Source organism: Salvelinus alpinus, chromosome 6, assembly GCF_045679555.1.
Source record: "Salvelinus alpinus chromosome 6, SLU_Salpinus.1, whole genome shotgun sequence".
In the NCBI taxonomy this organism is placed as follows: Eukaryota; Metazoa; Chordata; class Actinopteri; order Salmoniformes; family Salmonidae; genus Salvelinus; species Salvelinus alpinus.
The window spans coordinates 26,289,954-26,306,264 of record NC_092091.1 but is presented as its reverse complement, the minus strand read 5'-3'; the positions used below and the strand labels follow the sequence as shown (position 1 = coordinate 26,306,264).

General features: G+C 42.3%; 1 protein-coding gene across 2 annotated transcripts in view; it reads left to right on the top strand.

Moving 5' to 3' along the window:
* LOC139578455 (FAS-associated factor 1-like) overlaps positions 1–16,311 on the top strand; it is an 89,213-nt gene that overhangs the window by 54,231 nt on the left and 18,671 nt on the right. For both annotated transcript variants that reach the window (XM_071406058.1, XM_071406059.1), the window contains exons 13-15: positions 2,769–2,923; positions 11,050–11,186; positions 11,415–11,503. In XM_071406058.1, coding sequence (XP_071262159.1) covers positions 2,769–2,923; positions 11,050–11,186; positions 11,415–11,503 — 381 coding nt within the window. The remainder of the gene's footprint in view (positions 1–2,768; positions 2,924–11,049; positions 11,187–11,414; positions 11,504–16,311) is intronic.

Below are 16,311 nucleotides of genomic sequence, written 5' to 3'. Positions count from 1 at the left end.
TCTTGTCATTGCAACTAGTTGTTCATTAAGTGGATATTGGAATGGTGCACATTTCAGGAGAAGGGGGGCAGTGGAGAGATTTTGCTCAGTCTCAAAGGCTGCCGGGCTAATCACTAAGTAAAACACTACATTTGATGAAGTGTTTCTGGAGGGGGAGATGCGCCTCAATCCAGCCTTAATGAAAATGCTTTGGGCTGCTGAGCCCTCCAGGGGATCAGCAGTAAGGCTCTTCAGACAGGCCACCCATCACTGCCAAGGCTCTTCTTAAATCCCCTTAACGGTGTGGTTAATCGGAGTAACCCTGCTCTCACTCACACAAAGACACACATCAAAATTCATAGCAGTGCCGGGGTGAGGGTTTTATCACACTCAAGTATCCTCTTAAATCCCCCGTAGTTTAGCAAAAGAGCAATGAGGGGGAGAGAGGAGAAATCGATACCAGGTAGGGAAATGGATAAACATATTTTCATCCATCCCTCCCTGCTCTGTTGAAAGTGATCATTTTAGTGGCTTTTAATATTTTAATTGGCTTCTACTAGAACAGTTCCAGTCAGGTGAACTGAAGCCCAGCTGAATATTTAGACTATTAGTTTCAACTGTGTAAAGACTATTATTTTAATGCAATTCTACAATTGAATGCTATTGTTTTGTATTCACTCCATTTTTGACTAGTTATTGCGCCTAAATAAAAACAAAAAACATAAAATCAGAAGTGGTTAGACTATATATAGCTATTAATACAAAAATCCTGTCTTTTCAATCGGTTCAATCATGTACCTACCATCTGTTAAAGCGTTGATCTGAATGTGTGTTCTCAGTGTGTGGGGTCAGGGGAGCAGTAATTTGAGGTCTTCATTTTGAAGTGTTTGCTTTTCTTGAGGCTGCTGTGGATGATCACTTTCACCCGTTTCCTCCGCTCCTCAACACTGGATATAATTAAAAATGTCCTCCCACAACACAAGTACATAAACTGGCTGGCTGTCACAAATGAGATATGGTAGTGTGTTTATCAAGGGCCACAGTTATCAGGCAGGTGTATTTTTACCTTATCCTCTAATGACCCATACTACAGAAACTCATTTGTAAAACAAAACAAATGGGTTTTTTTCTCCACTGGTGTCATGTTGCATTCTCATAACAATCCGTGTCTGTGTGACGTGGTTAAAGATGAGTTAGGTTCTACATTTTGTTCACAGACTGGTCTTCATCTGCCAGTTGTCACTCTTCAGCCCCCAGTGGAGCACCTGTGTGGGAGAATTCCTACTCATGTTGCAGATAATCATATGGTCCAGGCCGGACACAAAAAACCAGCCGTATGTGAGCCGAGCCCATTCTGCTTGCCAGCTCCTGGCCAACGGCTACCTGGTTCACATGGCTCTAGTCTACACTAGAAGAGGAACAGACAGAGTGAACACTGACAGGGTGCTGTGTGAAAATCCCTACAGTCTGGCTCACAGAACGGATCGGTTTTCTCAAGCTTCTTCACTCTCCTCCTCTTCCCCTTCTCTGTATGGTGAACAGGTGGGATGATTCACACCAGCGGCTTTTGGGTCACTTTCTAGCTCGGGTTGAACCTAGTAATTTAGTTTTACAGGCGATTTGTCCCTGCTTAGAAATGCACTACAAAAGATGAAACGTGAAAGAAGATGGGGAACAGTTAGAGAAGACCGTTTAAGTAAAATGACGAAGTTTGTGATTGGGTGTTATTAGAGAAGAGGGCTTTTCCCTTTTCTTTACATAATGTATGTTTTTGAAACTACGGTTTGTGAAAATGTTCTCCGGAGACTTAGCACTTTCTATAAGTTGCAGAGGGACGAGTGTGTGTGCGTGTCCATGCGCCTATGTGCACGTATGTATAAGATAATGAGTGTGTGCGTGTCTCATTTCGTCTTTTGTGAGAAAAAAAAAAAAACTCCTCAAGGCTGCATTTGCTTGTCTTCTCAGCATGAGTGTTTAATCTTTTCAGGGCGTTCAATTGGGCCACTGAATTAGCCCCAAGCTCCTTCCCGCTAGGAACCAGGGAGCTTATTCTAAACCTCTAATCGCTGAGCAAACACAGCAGTGCTCTCCCACTCCTTTTCTACACAGGCCACAATATAGCACAACTTTCTTTTTACTTTCCCTCACTTTTCTGCCTGTGTGGATTTTGCTTTTGGTATATACAGCAGCTCCTGAGAATTTAGCTCCTTCGAGTGTTGTAAGGAACATAGGGGGTTAGAAAGAAATTTGAGTGAGTGTTCTGTAATTTAGAGGGCTTTATTTCCTACATCATCCAAGAGAACCTTTTGTTTGTGGCTGTGTTTGTTTTTTAATGAGTTGTCAGTGAGTCTTGAGAATCTGTGGCTCATATGGTGTCTATCCATGGATTTAGAGCATTGTCAATATTGTCCGCTCCTGCTGTTAACCTGAGAAGGCCAATGGCATTTGGTGTAAAATAAAGTGATTTCTCTGTTTTTGTTTTCTCATTGGCCGTTTTATTTACTCCCTGTTCATTTGTTTTTGTGTTTTGCGTTTGACTGGTTTGGCCTTGTTGTCTGTGAAAGCAGTCTCTTTACTCGCGGTCTCCTGTCGAACGACGCGCGAAAGCTGTATTAAAACCTCTCCCTTCAATGATAATATAACCAGACTCTGAGCAAGGACACTTGTCTCCCCTTCCCAGTGCTGTGTTGGGTGAAGCCTCTGTGTTTCAGGGTCTGGCTGGTCATTAACTCATTGGCTTCTAAATCCTCACACCTCTAATGAAATACCTCTGCTGTCCGTTTCCACAGAGAAAACTGCTGGCAATCTACCTTCACAACGACGAGAGTGTGCTCGGCAACGTCTTCTGCTCCCAGATGATGTGTGCAGACTCCATAGTGTCCTATCTGAGCCAGAACTTCATCACATGGGCCTGGGATGTCACTAAAGAAGCTAACAAAGCCAGGTATGTCTAAGTATATGCCCTCATCACATCTCAGGAATCCACTACTGGAGAACAGACTGAATATTAGAGAGTCTGAGAAGTGGATAATATTCAGCCCCCAGTCGCCAACTCCGCACCACCTTCTCTTTAACTCAAGCCCCTCTTCATCGGGAAGGGGGATGTGTGCTAACAAAAGCACTTGTGTTTGCAGTATGAGGCCCCAATTGGGCAATCTTAACTAATCTGCCTCAATGGAGGGTCAGTTCGAAATGAAGCTCACATGAAGTCTGCGTTGCCTGGGAGACCATATCTATTTACCCAAGGCTGAGGGAGTTGTCTTATCAACATGACAACAACTTTATCTCTCCTCCGTAACTTTACAACAGTTAGTTTCTGATTCACAGCAGATTCCAACTCCTTATTTCCACCTAGGCCGTGGCTGTTCCAGTATGTGACTCCTTGTGCTTAGCATTACCCAACTACACTCTCAAGCCCTCCACTCTTGACCCCAAAGCCAGGCTGGCCTCTCCCTGGCCTTGCTCTCCTCCTCTCCTAGTCAAGGGGGAGAATGAGGTAGCGGCCTAGGTGTGATGTGTCTGCTGTGGGGAGGAGGAGTGAGGGCCCGGCCGGTAGCCAGATGGAGGTTTGATTGGGGCACAGCAGCAGCCTCTTGCTCCGCGGCAGGCCCTAGATTTTCCTTCCACTAGACTTCAGGGCTAAGCCCACCCCCTGGTAGGAGGCGTTTACGAAAGACCGGGGGTGAGGCTCAGACACTGACCTCACTCCTTTTTTATTTCCTTTAGGGTACAGAATGAGGGAAGGAATATCCTTTTCTCCCTTTGCTTCTTGCTTTTTGCTCCCAGCTGAGCCTTTTTATTGCAGATTAAAGGCAAGCAACATCTGGAGCTGTTTTCCCCACGTTCTCACGCACTCATCTCTGCACCAGTATCCCTGCTCATTGTAAATATGGTATTGGATCTGACCCTGTATAATAGCGTCTTACTTCTCGTGTTCTTATTTTTATTTCTCGTATGTTTTTGTTCTGCCTAATGTTATTTTTTTTGCTACATTGATAATGATTATTGCTTTGTTGGGTTTGGAGCTTGCAAGAAATGCATTTCACTGTGACATTAACACTTGAAACTTTTAGGTTAATCCTGAGTCACTGATGATGGGCATGAGTCGCAGTGACTAACTATTAAGAAGGTATCCTAATTTCTAGGGCCTCATAGCGTAAAATGAGCCAGTTAGGTTGCCTCTGTATTACCACAGTCCTCCTCTAAGTTTAGGTATTAATTATTATGCATAAGGCTAGATCTGCTGAAAACATGCCAATTGTCACCCATGGGAAATGTCTCTGAAATACCACATGGACACTGAACCTCATACACAGCAAATATTGAACTTATTTATGAATAAATGTACTCAAACGACATCTTTCAGATTGTTATCTATGTTTGTTTTGCTTTTGATTCTGTTGTGTGTTTTGACTGCCCACTTTCATACCACATCTCGTCTATTTTAATGCATCGTATGGTGCTGTACTGATCAAAAATGGAATTGAACTCATTATTCAGCACATTACCAGTGAAGGTTATCGTGCAGTCATCCGACTTCTTCATAAGCTCTGTGTATTCAAAACAAGAGAATATCCGGAGAAATTCAATTTTCCATTCAACACGTCTGCACAGAAAGTGTGTTTTGTGTGAGTAGCGTCCGGTTCCTATTCCACGTGATTGACTAAAGCACACCTGGAGAGCTTGTTGGCTGCTCACTGGGGTGGGGTGGGGTGGCAGCAGTCTCTCAAGATCTCACGCATGACTGATGTAAAGATGTGAACCTTACAGTCCAAGGAAACATGAACATTTTGTGCAGAGATAGAGTGAGCTGATTTAGAGCCTCTTTACACTACTTTGATGACGCCACCTACACAGAACAAAAATATAAACGCAGCATGTAAAACGTTGGTCCCATGTTTCCTGAGCTGAAATAAAAGATCCTAGAAATGTTCCATACGCACACAAATATTATTTCTCATTGTTGTGCACAAATCTGTTTACATCCCTGTAAGTGAGCATTTCTCCTATGACAAGATAATCCATCTACCTGACAGGTGTGGCATATCAAGAAACTGATTAAACAGCATGATCATTTCACACGTGCACCTTGTGCTGGTTACAATAAAAGGCCACTCTAAAATGTGCAGTTTTGTCACACAACACAATTTAATTTAATGTTACTTTCGCTACCATAAGCTGCCGCCAACGTGGTTTTATAGAATTTGACCGTACGTCCAACCGGCCTCACAACCGCAGACCACGTGTAACCGTGGTAGCCCAGGACCTCCACTTCCGGCTTCTTCACCTGCGGGATGGTCTGAGACCAGCCACCCGGACAACTGATTAAACTGTGGGTTCGTACAACCAAAGACTTTCTGCACAAACTGTCAAACCATCTCAGGGAAGCTCATCTGCATGCTTGTCGTCCTCACCAGGGTCTTGACCTGACTGCAGTTCGGTGTTGTAACAGATTTCAGTGGGCAAATGTACACCTTTGATGCCCACTGGTACGCTGGAGAAGTGTGCTCTTCACAGATGAATCCTGGTTAACTGTACCAGACAGAAGTATGGCGTCATGTGGGCGAGCGGTTTGCTGACATCAACGTTGTGAACAGAGTGCACCATGGTGGGGTTATGGTATGGGCAGGCATACTGTAAGCTACGGACAAAGAACACAATTGCATTTTATCGATGGCAAAATTCCGTGACGAGGTCCTGAGGCCCAGTGTTGCGGCATTCATCCGCCGCCATCACCTTATGTTTCAGCAATGACTTGGCGAGTAGTTACAGGGGAGAGGGGGATGAATGAGCCAATTGGAAGCTGGGTATGATTAGGTGGCCATCCCCACATACCCCCCTCTGAGTGGTACAAGGTAAAGGCACCACATGTCCCTGTAAGAATTACCAGAAGACCGCATTTATTTTCTCTGTGAGCCAAATTGAAAATGAAAGGATTTCAAAATATCCACACACTTGTGAATTATTGCATTAATTAAGAAACTGTGCAACACTATATGCAATATGGTTTAGATGAGAAGCTCCTGTATAGTTAGAATTGTTATCCTTATTTTGTTTGTCTATACATTATGACATTTATGGTATGCGAATAGCTGCACTCGCACTTGAAGCAGTAATGTTGCTTTGGCCACAACACATCCAAGGTACACTTGGGCGATCTACCGTTTTATAGGGTATACCATGGTATGATTTTCAATACAAAAATCTTTTTTATTTTGGTGTGAGGGCACCCCCGCCTTGCAGCGGCTGTTGGTGTGCGTGCTACGCCACTGCTTATAACTATACGTTCAGTAGAACTACAGAAAATCTAAGATGTGTCAAATACAGTGGGGAGAACAAGTATTTGATACACTGCCGATTTTGCAGGTTTTCCTACTTACAAAGCATGTAGAGGTCTGTAATTTTTATCATAGGTACACTTCAACTGTGAGAGACGGAATCTAAAACAAAAATCCAGAAAATCACATTGTATGATTTTTAAATAATGAATTTGCATTTTATTGCATGACATAAGTATTTGATCACCTACCAACCAGTAAGAATTCCGGCTCTCACAGACCTGTTAGTTTTTCTTTAAGAAGCCCTCCTGTTCTCCACTCATTACCTGTATTAACTGCACCTGTTTGAACTCGTTACCTGTATAAAAGACACCTGTCCACACACAATCAAACAGATTCCAACCTCTCCACAATGGCCAAGACCAGAGAGCTGTGTAAGGACATCAGGGATAAATTGTAGACCTGCACAAGGCTGGGATGGGCTACAGGACAATAGGCAAGCAGCTTGGTGAGAAGGAAACAACTGTTGGCGCAATTATTAGAAAATGGAAGAAGTTCAAGATGACGGTCAATCACCCTCGGTCTGGGGCTCCATGCAAGATTTCACCTCGTGGGGCATCAATGATCATGAGGAAGGTGAGGGATCAGCCCAGAACTACACGGCAGGACCTGGTCAATGACCTGAAGAGAGCTGGGACCACAGTCTCAAAGAAAACCATTAGTAACACACTACGCCGTCATGGATTAAAATCCTGCAGCGCACGCAAGGTCCCCCTGCTTAAGCCAGTGCATGTCCAGGCCTGTCTGAAGTTTGCCAATGACCATCTGGATGATCCAGAGGAGGAATGGGAGAAGGTCATGTGGTCTGATGAGACAAAAATAGAGCTTTTTGGTCTAACTCCACTCGCCGTGTTTGGAGGAAGAAGAAGTATGAGTACAACCCCAAGAACACCATCCCAACCGTGAAGCATGGAGGTGGAAACATCATTCTTTGGGGATGCTTTTCTGCAAAGGGGACAGGACGACTGCACCGTATTGAGGGGAGGATGGATGGGGCCATGTATCGCGAGATCTTGGCCAACAACCTCCTTCCCTCAGTAAGAGCATTGAAGATGGGTCGTGGCTGGGTCTTCCAGCATGACAACGACACGAAGCACACAGCCATGGCAACTAAGGAGTGGCTCCGTAAGAAGCATCTCAAGGTCCTGGAGTGGCCTAGCCAGTCTCCAGACCTGAACCCAATAGAAAATCTTTGGAGGGAGCTGAAACTCCGTATTGCCCAGCGACAGCCCCGAAACCTGAAGGATCTGGAGAAGATCTGTAGGGAGGAGTGGGCCAAAATCCCTGCTGCAGTGTGTGCAAACCTAGTCAAGAACTACAGGAAACGTATGATCTCTGTAATTGCAAACAAAGGTTTCTGTACCAAATATTAAGTACTGCTTTTCTGATGTATCAAATACTTATGTCATGCAATAAAATGCAAATTAATTACTTAAAAATCATACAATGTGATTTTCTGGATTTTTGTTTTAGATTCCGTCTCTCATAGTTGAAGTGTACCTATGATAAAAATTACAGACCTCTACATGCTTTGTAAGTAGGAAAACCTGCAAAATCGGCAGTGTATCAAATACTTGTTCTCCCCACTGTAAATGATATCCAGCTCAGGGCTCCAGCTATGCATTTGGTTTGCTAATTTGTTAGCTAAGGGACTAGATGTCAAGATCAAGCTTATTGGTTACAGAAGATCCATTCAATCCCCTCCTGGATCAAGATCCCTGTTGCCTAAATAGTTTTGAGCAAAAATTCTGCCCCTTTATTGCATATACGGTAATACCTTATACCCTGGTATGGTACAGAAATGGTATGAAAATCTGGATACCGCCCAACCCTAGAGGTGTTCAGTCCCACGGTCCTGCCTTTAGTGATGAGCTTAGAGGGCACTATGGTGTTGAACGCTGAGCTGTAGTGAATGAACAGCATTCTCACGTAGGTGTTCCTCTTGTCCAGGTGGGATAGGGCAGTGTGGAGTGAAGTAGAGATTGCATCATCTGTGGATCTTTTGGGGCGGTTTCCAAATTGGAGTGTGTCCAGGATGATGGTGTTGATGTGAGCCATGACCAGCCTTTGAAAGTGTTTCATGGCCACAGATGTGAGTACTACGGGGCTGTAGTCATTTAGGCAGGTTACCTTGGCATTCTTGGGCACAGGGTCTGCTGGTCTGCTTGAAACATGTAGGTATTACAGACTGTGTCGGGGAGAGGTTGAAAATGTCATTGAAGAAACTTGGCAGCTGGTCAGTGCATGCTCTGAGTACCTGTCCTGGTAATCTGTCCTGCCCTGAGCCCTTGTGAATGTTAACCTATTTAAAGGTCTTACCTTACTTACTCTTGTTGGCTACAGAGAGTGAGATCACACAGTTGTTCAGAACAGCTGGTGCTCTCATGCATGCTTCAGTGTTGCCTGCCTTGAAGCGAGCATAGAAGGCGTTTAGCTCTCGTCACTGGGCAGCTCGCGGCTTGGTTTCACCTTGTGATCGTTTGCAAGCCCTGCCACATCCGACGAGCGTTAGAGCTGGCATAGTAGGATTCGATCATAGTCCTGTATAGATGCTATGCTTGTTTGATGGCTAGTCGAAGGTCGTGGTGGGATTTCTTATAAGCGTCCAGATTAGTGTTCCGCTCCTTGAAAGTTTAAGCGCTTGCCTTCAGCTCAGTGCGTATGTTTTCTGTAATCCAGTGCTTCTGGTTGGGATATGTACGTACGGTCATTTCTGGGATGGCGTCATCAATGACTTAAGAACTAATGTGACTACAAATACAAAGTTGCCATTTTCTTTTGCATTTGTTAAACAAGTGAAGGATGAAAAAGATGCTTCAAATAAAAACCGAGATGAGTGCATAAATAGCTACATACGCCTATATAAATAAGTCATATTAAAATGTCATGTTAATTCAGTTGAGTTATATTTTGCTAATTTTAGGCTACTGTTGGTCATTTTATCTTCAATATATTTCATGATGTGTAACAAGGTGCGCAATGATGTGCCAAATCTGGATTTTTACTAAGCATTAGAATAAACCACCTCAATATTTGAGACATCTCTAGGAGCTGATCTGTCGTCAGTATTGTGGAATAATTCTAATGTTAAGGTAAAATTTGAATGGAGAAAGCTGATACGAGAGCAGCGCTGCATTTTATTTAGATCCTATCAGTACTGACACAAGCCTCAACGACGCACTTAGCTAACATTCTGTCTGCATGGTGTTTTGGGAAACGCATGTTATCTTCAGCCGTTGTAGGAAAGATGCATCGTTAACACACTCCTAATCCTTACTTCCTAGCCTGAGACGACACAATTTTCATCCTTCATATATGATGCTCTGTCAGTACTTGTTATTGTGCATCATATGTAGAAACCTTTTCTTAGCTTTTGGTTTACAAACTCAAGAGTAAAAAAAATCAAGCATTAGTCGTGTATGGTAGGTGTAAAAAAAGAAAGAAAAAAAGGCTGTATTGTGTCCGATTACATAGTTGGTTCCTTGAAACAGGTTTTTACTGTTTTGGTTTGACTCCTGGGGTGTTTGATTGATTGGAACAAAAGGAGGTTGTTGTTTAAGGGAATTAAGATTGGGTTTCTCTGAAGGCCCTGATGATTGTTCCCAAGTCCTTGGTGACAGGTTAGAATTACCCCTTTCCATTCTTTTGGCCTGGCCATGGTTAGGCCTTTTCAGGGTCCTCTAGAGCAGGGACAAGGACAGGACATGGACATCATCTTAACTTCACTGTGTCAGGGGGAGAACCCCTCTCCTTAACCACAGTAGAATGGACAAAAGACGAGTCAGCCGCATCGTCAGAACTCATGAGCAACTACATGAGCTATTTGGTGTTGACTTAGGGTTAGAGTAATGTTGGGGTTAAGGATTGTGGTTGAAATTACCTTGTTTTTCCTGGAATGCTGATGGAGATTGGTGCTCATGCTTCCCATGGTTAAGCATTGAGCCACCGTTGTTCCATTGCACAGTTTGAAAAGTAATGCAACTAGCTCTCTCAACTTTGAATTCATGATTAATGAGTAGCAACCACGCCCAGACCACTCACTCCATCCCTCTCCTCTCTGACCTCATATTCCACCCATTCCATTACTCCTCTATTTTACCAGCCAGTTATTAAAGTGGATCTTATTAAAAGGCGAGTGAAAAAGCGAATCTATATTTGCATTCAGTCTATAGCGATTCATTAATATTATGACATTTACAGTGAGCTTCGAGGGCCTGCCTGCTACCCTTTTCATTCTTGTGAAATGTTAATTTAAAGTTCTGTCTTTGTAATGGAATAAGAAATCCTCTCTGCCCTATCAATTCATCACCACTGGTGGGGAATACTAATTTGTCTGCCTGGCTTATTTAGACAGGGACCTCTCCTGGAAGATAAGGCAGAATTGGTTTTAAAGTCCTTAATGGAAACCTCCACCCAAAAACTAACTTTTGGTATTTGTTTCATTAGTCCATTGTTGACATAGTCAACCCTGTATAGGGATGATTTCATATCTTGAAAGCTTGAGTGCCGACAAGCAAAACATTTGATGCAAAATGCATCGTACATGGATGATTTCATATCTTAACTTGAGTGCTGATAAGCAAGATATTTTGGGACTACGTCAACAATGGACTAATGAAACAAATACCAAAATAGTTTTTGGGTGGAGGTTTCCTTTACTGCTGTGAGCGGTGTACCTCATTCAAGTGCTGTTCATGTGGGAAAATGTCTGTCCCGTCTTTTCCTTTCCCAGACTACTCACTATGTGCACGAGGCACTTTGGCAGTGTGGTGGCACAGACGATTCGGACATACAAGACAGATCAGTTCCCCCTCCTCCTTATTGTCATGGGAAAGAGGACATCAAATGAAGTTTTAAATGTTATTCAAGGTAATGACTGCATAAATCTCAACAATATCAATGGGTTGAAAAATCACATTCTGGTTGAAAATACGTCTTGGAGAGCTCTATATGTTCAACCAAATTACTTTGTGACCCTCTGATAATGCTGAAATAGTAATGTATTTGTGTGAATACTTTTCTACCACAAAAGACATTTTAAAATTGTATTTCTTAAATGTCTTTTTTTTATTTTTTATTTTTTACTATTCTTTCAAGGCAACACGACAGTGGATGAGTTGATGATGAGGCTAATGGGTGCAATGGAAATCTTCACAGCTCAGCAGCAAGAGGACATCAAGGATGAAGTATGTATGAGAGGAACTCTGAAAGCACACAGAGGAACAGAGTTAAGTGGGAGTAGATGTTTGAAATGTAAGCCATTATTAGGCCATGGCCACTGAAATATACCATGATTTGTTTCATCACAGGAGGCCAAGAGGGAGCCAATTATTGTGCCATTTGAGCCGATCTCTTATAATTATGCCATAGTTTGTCCGGGAGCTAAATGGGGACATGCTGAGACAAATCGGAATGCATTGTGACTGCCACCAGCTCCACTTAGGGACAAGGCAAAGAATACATACTCTGAGAGGCCCTTTATCTGGGTCAGGGGAGCGAAAGCACAATTCATTTCCCTCCCATTTTGTTTTAGTTTACTGTGCCTAAGATCGTAACAATGGGAGCAGGATACAAACTCTTCTCTCTTTCACCCTTCTCTGTCTATTGCTGCTTTAATCCAATAGAAACTTGACAAACAAACTTCACTCTGAGAAGAAAGCAGTGAAACAGAGGCGGTATTCTTTCATGTGAGGACAGGAATGTGGGGACAGTATGGCGGGGGTCCCTCTGTGTCAAAGACATTCACCTGACCTCATGAACGCTCTCTTTTCTGTCACAATGAATGGATTTATTTAACCATTCTCTCACTTTAGCAGATATTTGCTCAACATCCAATAACCAAAGAAATGCATTCTTTAGGTAGTCCTCCTAAGCTGACTACACTAGACCATGCTTTCTCAGGCATACAGTTTGTGTTGTTAGTGATTACAAATGACTCCATACCTTGTTTCTTTGTACTGTATTAACCTCTCATTAATCAGCAGTCCGGAAGAGATGACGCGTCATCAAGCTCAGTCCAATGTGCTCAATACTTAGCGTAAACTTGTCGCTGCGAGATGTCTTTGAATACCAGTACACATTCTCTCTCACTGACTTGTCTTTAGACCTTTCACTCTTGTTGATGGGATATAGATTTAGAGAATGAAATGGTCACACGGTGGTTTCTGTTTCTGAGATGAAAGGCATCTGTAGCAGTGTTTTATAGTAGATTAAAACTGGAGATTGTCTCATGTTCTTCAGCAGCACTAGGCCTGGCTGGCTGGCTGGTTGACTGTCTTTCTCATTCCTCGACTCTGTCACATCAGATGATGAGTTAGACTCCCACGGTGTTGTAACAATACTAGTTTAGTGACCTTTCAGTGGTTGATTTAGTTTTGTTACAGCATCTCAGTCACGGGAATCATCATTAGTGTTTTGCACACAGCCAGGGGGTAACTGTACGTGAGCCGATGAGTGTTGACACTTCTGTCTGTAACTGTGATTCCCATTAGGTTCTCATTGGATGCCTACCCTTTCAGAAAAATCTTTAAGACCAATAAGAAACAAGTGGAATGTACGCTATGTGCACATGTCACCAAGCTGTATGTCCTGTGTGACCAGACTGGATGCTACAGTAATATGCTTCATTTAGAGATGTATGAATAATTGACTAACAGGTTTTCATGGGGAGAAGCTCAGTTGAATGCCTTGCTATTGTCTTCGTAGATGCAAAGCAAATATGACAGCTTTTGCTGTGAACAGAAAATCTGTTATTAAATTAGCATACCATACAATTTGATTCTTAAATAATGAAAATGGCCTTTATGGGTCAGTCTTTTAATTCAACAGTTCTCTTCTTGAATAGCTTTTCAATTTGGCATATTTAGAATGTTTCTGTTCATTATAAGAAAAGTAAGTCATTTTCTGTCAGAATTGGCACCTTGACAAGCCATCTGTCTCCATAACAGTCACTGGTTGTGATAATTACACATGCCTGTCGGGATTGAGGGAAATGTGAAGTGATAATGTCACAAATCAGGAGAACAAATTATCATGAGTGGGTAATGTAAGATAGTGATTAATAACCTTAGGAATCTGAAACCACATCCTGTAAATTCCAGACCCTGTCTCTGCTGTGAGGTGAACTTGTCACTCCTAGTGCTCATCTGTTTCTCAAACATTAGAAAGCGCAATGACTTGCTAAATCACTTGACTACATGTACAATCTCATTGCTAAATATTTAACTATTTTGACACATTCGTAGGCTCAGTGGGCCTATATTAGTCAAATGCATTAGTACAGTATGTCACCATTTGGACCAGAGAGTTCAAGCAGAGGTCTCCTCAGGCGTTTCACATTGACAAGCGTTAAGGAGGTTTTCTCGAGATATTCTTGAGCGGTATCGATTGTCAAGAGACATTATTGTAATGTAAAAAAGTAATTTCAAATGCTACCTCCGGAGGTCGCGCACGGCACTTGCCCGAGTGTTGCCCCCCCCTCAACGCAGGGCAGTGTAAACATAATTGTCTCTTTCAGCCCAACACTCATACATTGTAAATCGTAATAGCAGAGCAATGTTTTTGAAACTGATGAAATGTATAGGCATTTTCCTTATATTAGAGACTTGTTAAATTGCAGTAAAAGACGGTTAATCTGAAATTGACTCTAGCTTTAAGGGAATATCAAAACACGTCATTTATTTCAATGCAAAAGTGAGCAAAACACAAGCATCAACTCCATAGTGAATTAACTACTTTTTCAGTTGCAATTAGCTTTTTTTCATGTAATCATTTGCATGATATTGATGAAATTAAGCTAGGTTTGTTCCACTGGATGCCAAAAGGCAATCTAGCAATTGTATTATTGGCTGACATTAGCATTCAACTAACTAGCTAGCTAACATAGCCATTGTCTTACATCAGAGAGCGCGTTGATTCTGCCTACACGGTGGAGGGACAAGCGTCGGGGAGTGACGCCATCTGACGTGAGACAATGTAACTTAGCTTGCAAGTTATGTATGTGAGGATAATGCAGACATTTTGTTTAGTTTGCTATCTAGCTCTGTATAATATGAATGACTCTGTATGATAACATCACAGATAGAACAATGAGCCAGGATTTCACAGGATGTATAAGTGTGAAGCATCCGGTTGGCGTTTCCACTCACTACCAAATATGGTAATGAGAGGAAGCCCAGTGGCGCCAGTGGGAGAAGATGGAGTGAGATGGATTTTGGTCGACATTATGCAAATGTTCTCACCGATGATACATTTTATCTCAAAAGTTTTCTGTTCCCAAAACTATAATATGTTAGAGTGAACTATGCTTTGTGTTCTTTAGAAGGAGTGCAAGGGCGAATTGAGTTATTGCACACGTGCACTTCAGAGTAGGCGTTCCCTAATGGAAATATGCAAATACATCCTAGAACGCGCCAATAGGATCTCGCTAGCTCGGGCTTGGCTCTGCCCCCCTCCTTGCTTCTATTGACTAATTTGTTCCCACTGGAAACAGCCTGTGCTCTATCCTGGGTTAGTTATAAAAAATCTTTGATAACCGTTCTTGAACTTAAATTTTTGCTATTTGAGAAAATTATGTTAGCTAACGTAAGCTAGCTAGCAGCTATGCCCCTTTGGCTGTTTGTCTTATAGCTAAACTTATGAGTGTATGGACAAGGAAATAACCATTGAAATGCTTGTGTATTGTTGCATTATTCAGTGTGTGATATGGTAGATGCTAGGGTTGGGTGGAATGCATATTTCCATATCGTCATACCGTCCTTCTCTCATCCCGGGATTTATGGTGTTACCGGTTTAGTACACAAAGGGGCGCCAGAAACACCATTGTGCAAAATTAGCACAAGTAATAGCGAATTTCCATGGAGGCTGCTAGCTAAATATGCTAACGAGTGCAAACTAATTGTAAAGTCAGGCAATCCAGCTCATAAAGTTATACATATGGAGGTAGGAGTTACCAAATGTCATTTTTGAACATTTACAAATGAATGTGAACGAAAGACATTATGCACATGTACAAAGTTTTGCCTTATGCTTGTCTGAAGGAAGAACAGTACTGTGTACACGCTGTGTCTGTGTGGAGTTGCTAGGGCAACAGGCCTGCCTGCCTGCTCTGCTCATAAAAGATGGGGAGGAGCAGACAGGCCCAGAACAGAGAGGAGAAAAAGTGCAAGGAAATCAAGCTGCAGTGGCAGCTGTACAGAACTCATCCAAAGGGTTTTGACTACTCAAATACTAACACAATATGATGCCGCGTCACCTTATTAATTCAGCCACTTACTTAGGTAACTACCAAGTTAAACTTAAGGGCCGCGTTAACTTCTTTGTGATACCCCCCCTTCTCTCAATTTCCGCCTGAAGACATACCCAAATCTAACTGTCTGTAGCTCAGGTCCAGAAGCAAGGATATGCATATTATTGGTATCATTTGAAAGGAAACACTCTGAAATTTCTACCACCGTAGATCTGGTAGAAGAAAATACAAGGAAATAAACATACGTTTTCTGTTTTTTGTTGTTGCATCATCTTTCAACTGAACAAGAACAGCCAAACATTCAGATATGATGCTGGGGATAATTTCAATGCAGAACAGAGGAGGGCAACACTATTTGAAAAAAGTTTTAGAATGATATCTTCAGGAATGAGTGCGCTACATGACATTGAGCATGTAGTCACCCAGGTGTCCAAATGTGGCCAAATTGGTACAGTGATACATTTTTAACTAAATGACTACAGTGAGGCAAAGTATTTAGTCAGCCACCAATTGTGCAAGTTCTCCCACTTAAAAAGATGAGAGAGGCCTGTAATTTTCATTATAAAAAATCCAGAAAATCACATTGTAGGATTTTTAATGAGTTTATTTGCAAATTATGGTGGAAAATAAGTATTTGGTCACCTACAAACAAGCAAGATTTCTGGCTCTCACAGACCTGTAACTTCTTCTTTAAGAGGCTCCTCTGTCCTCCACTCGTTACATGTATTAATGGCACCTGTTTGAACT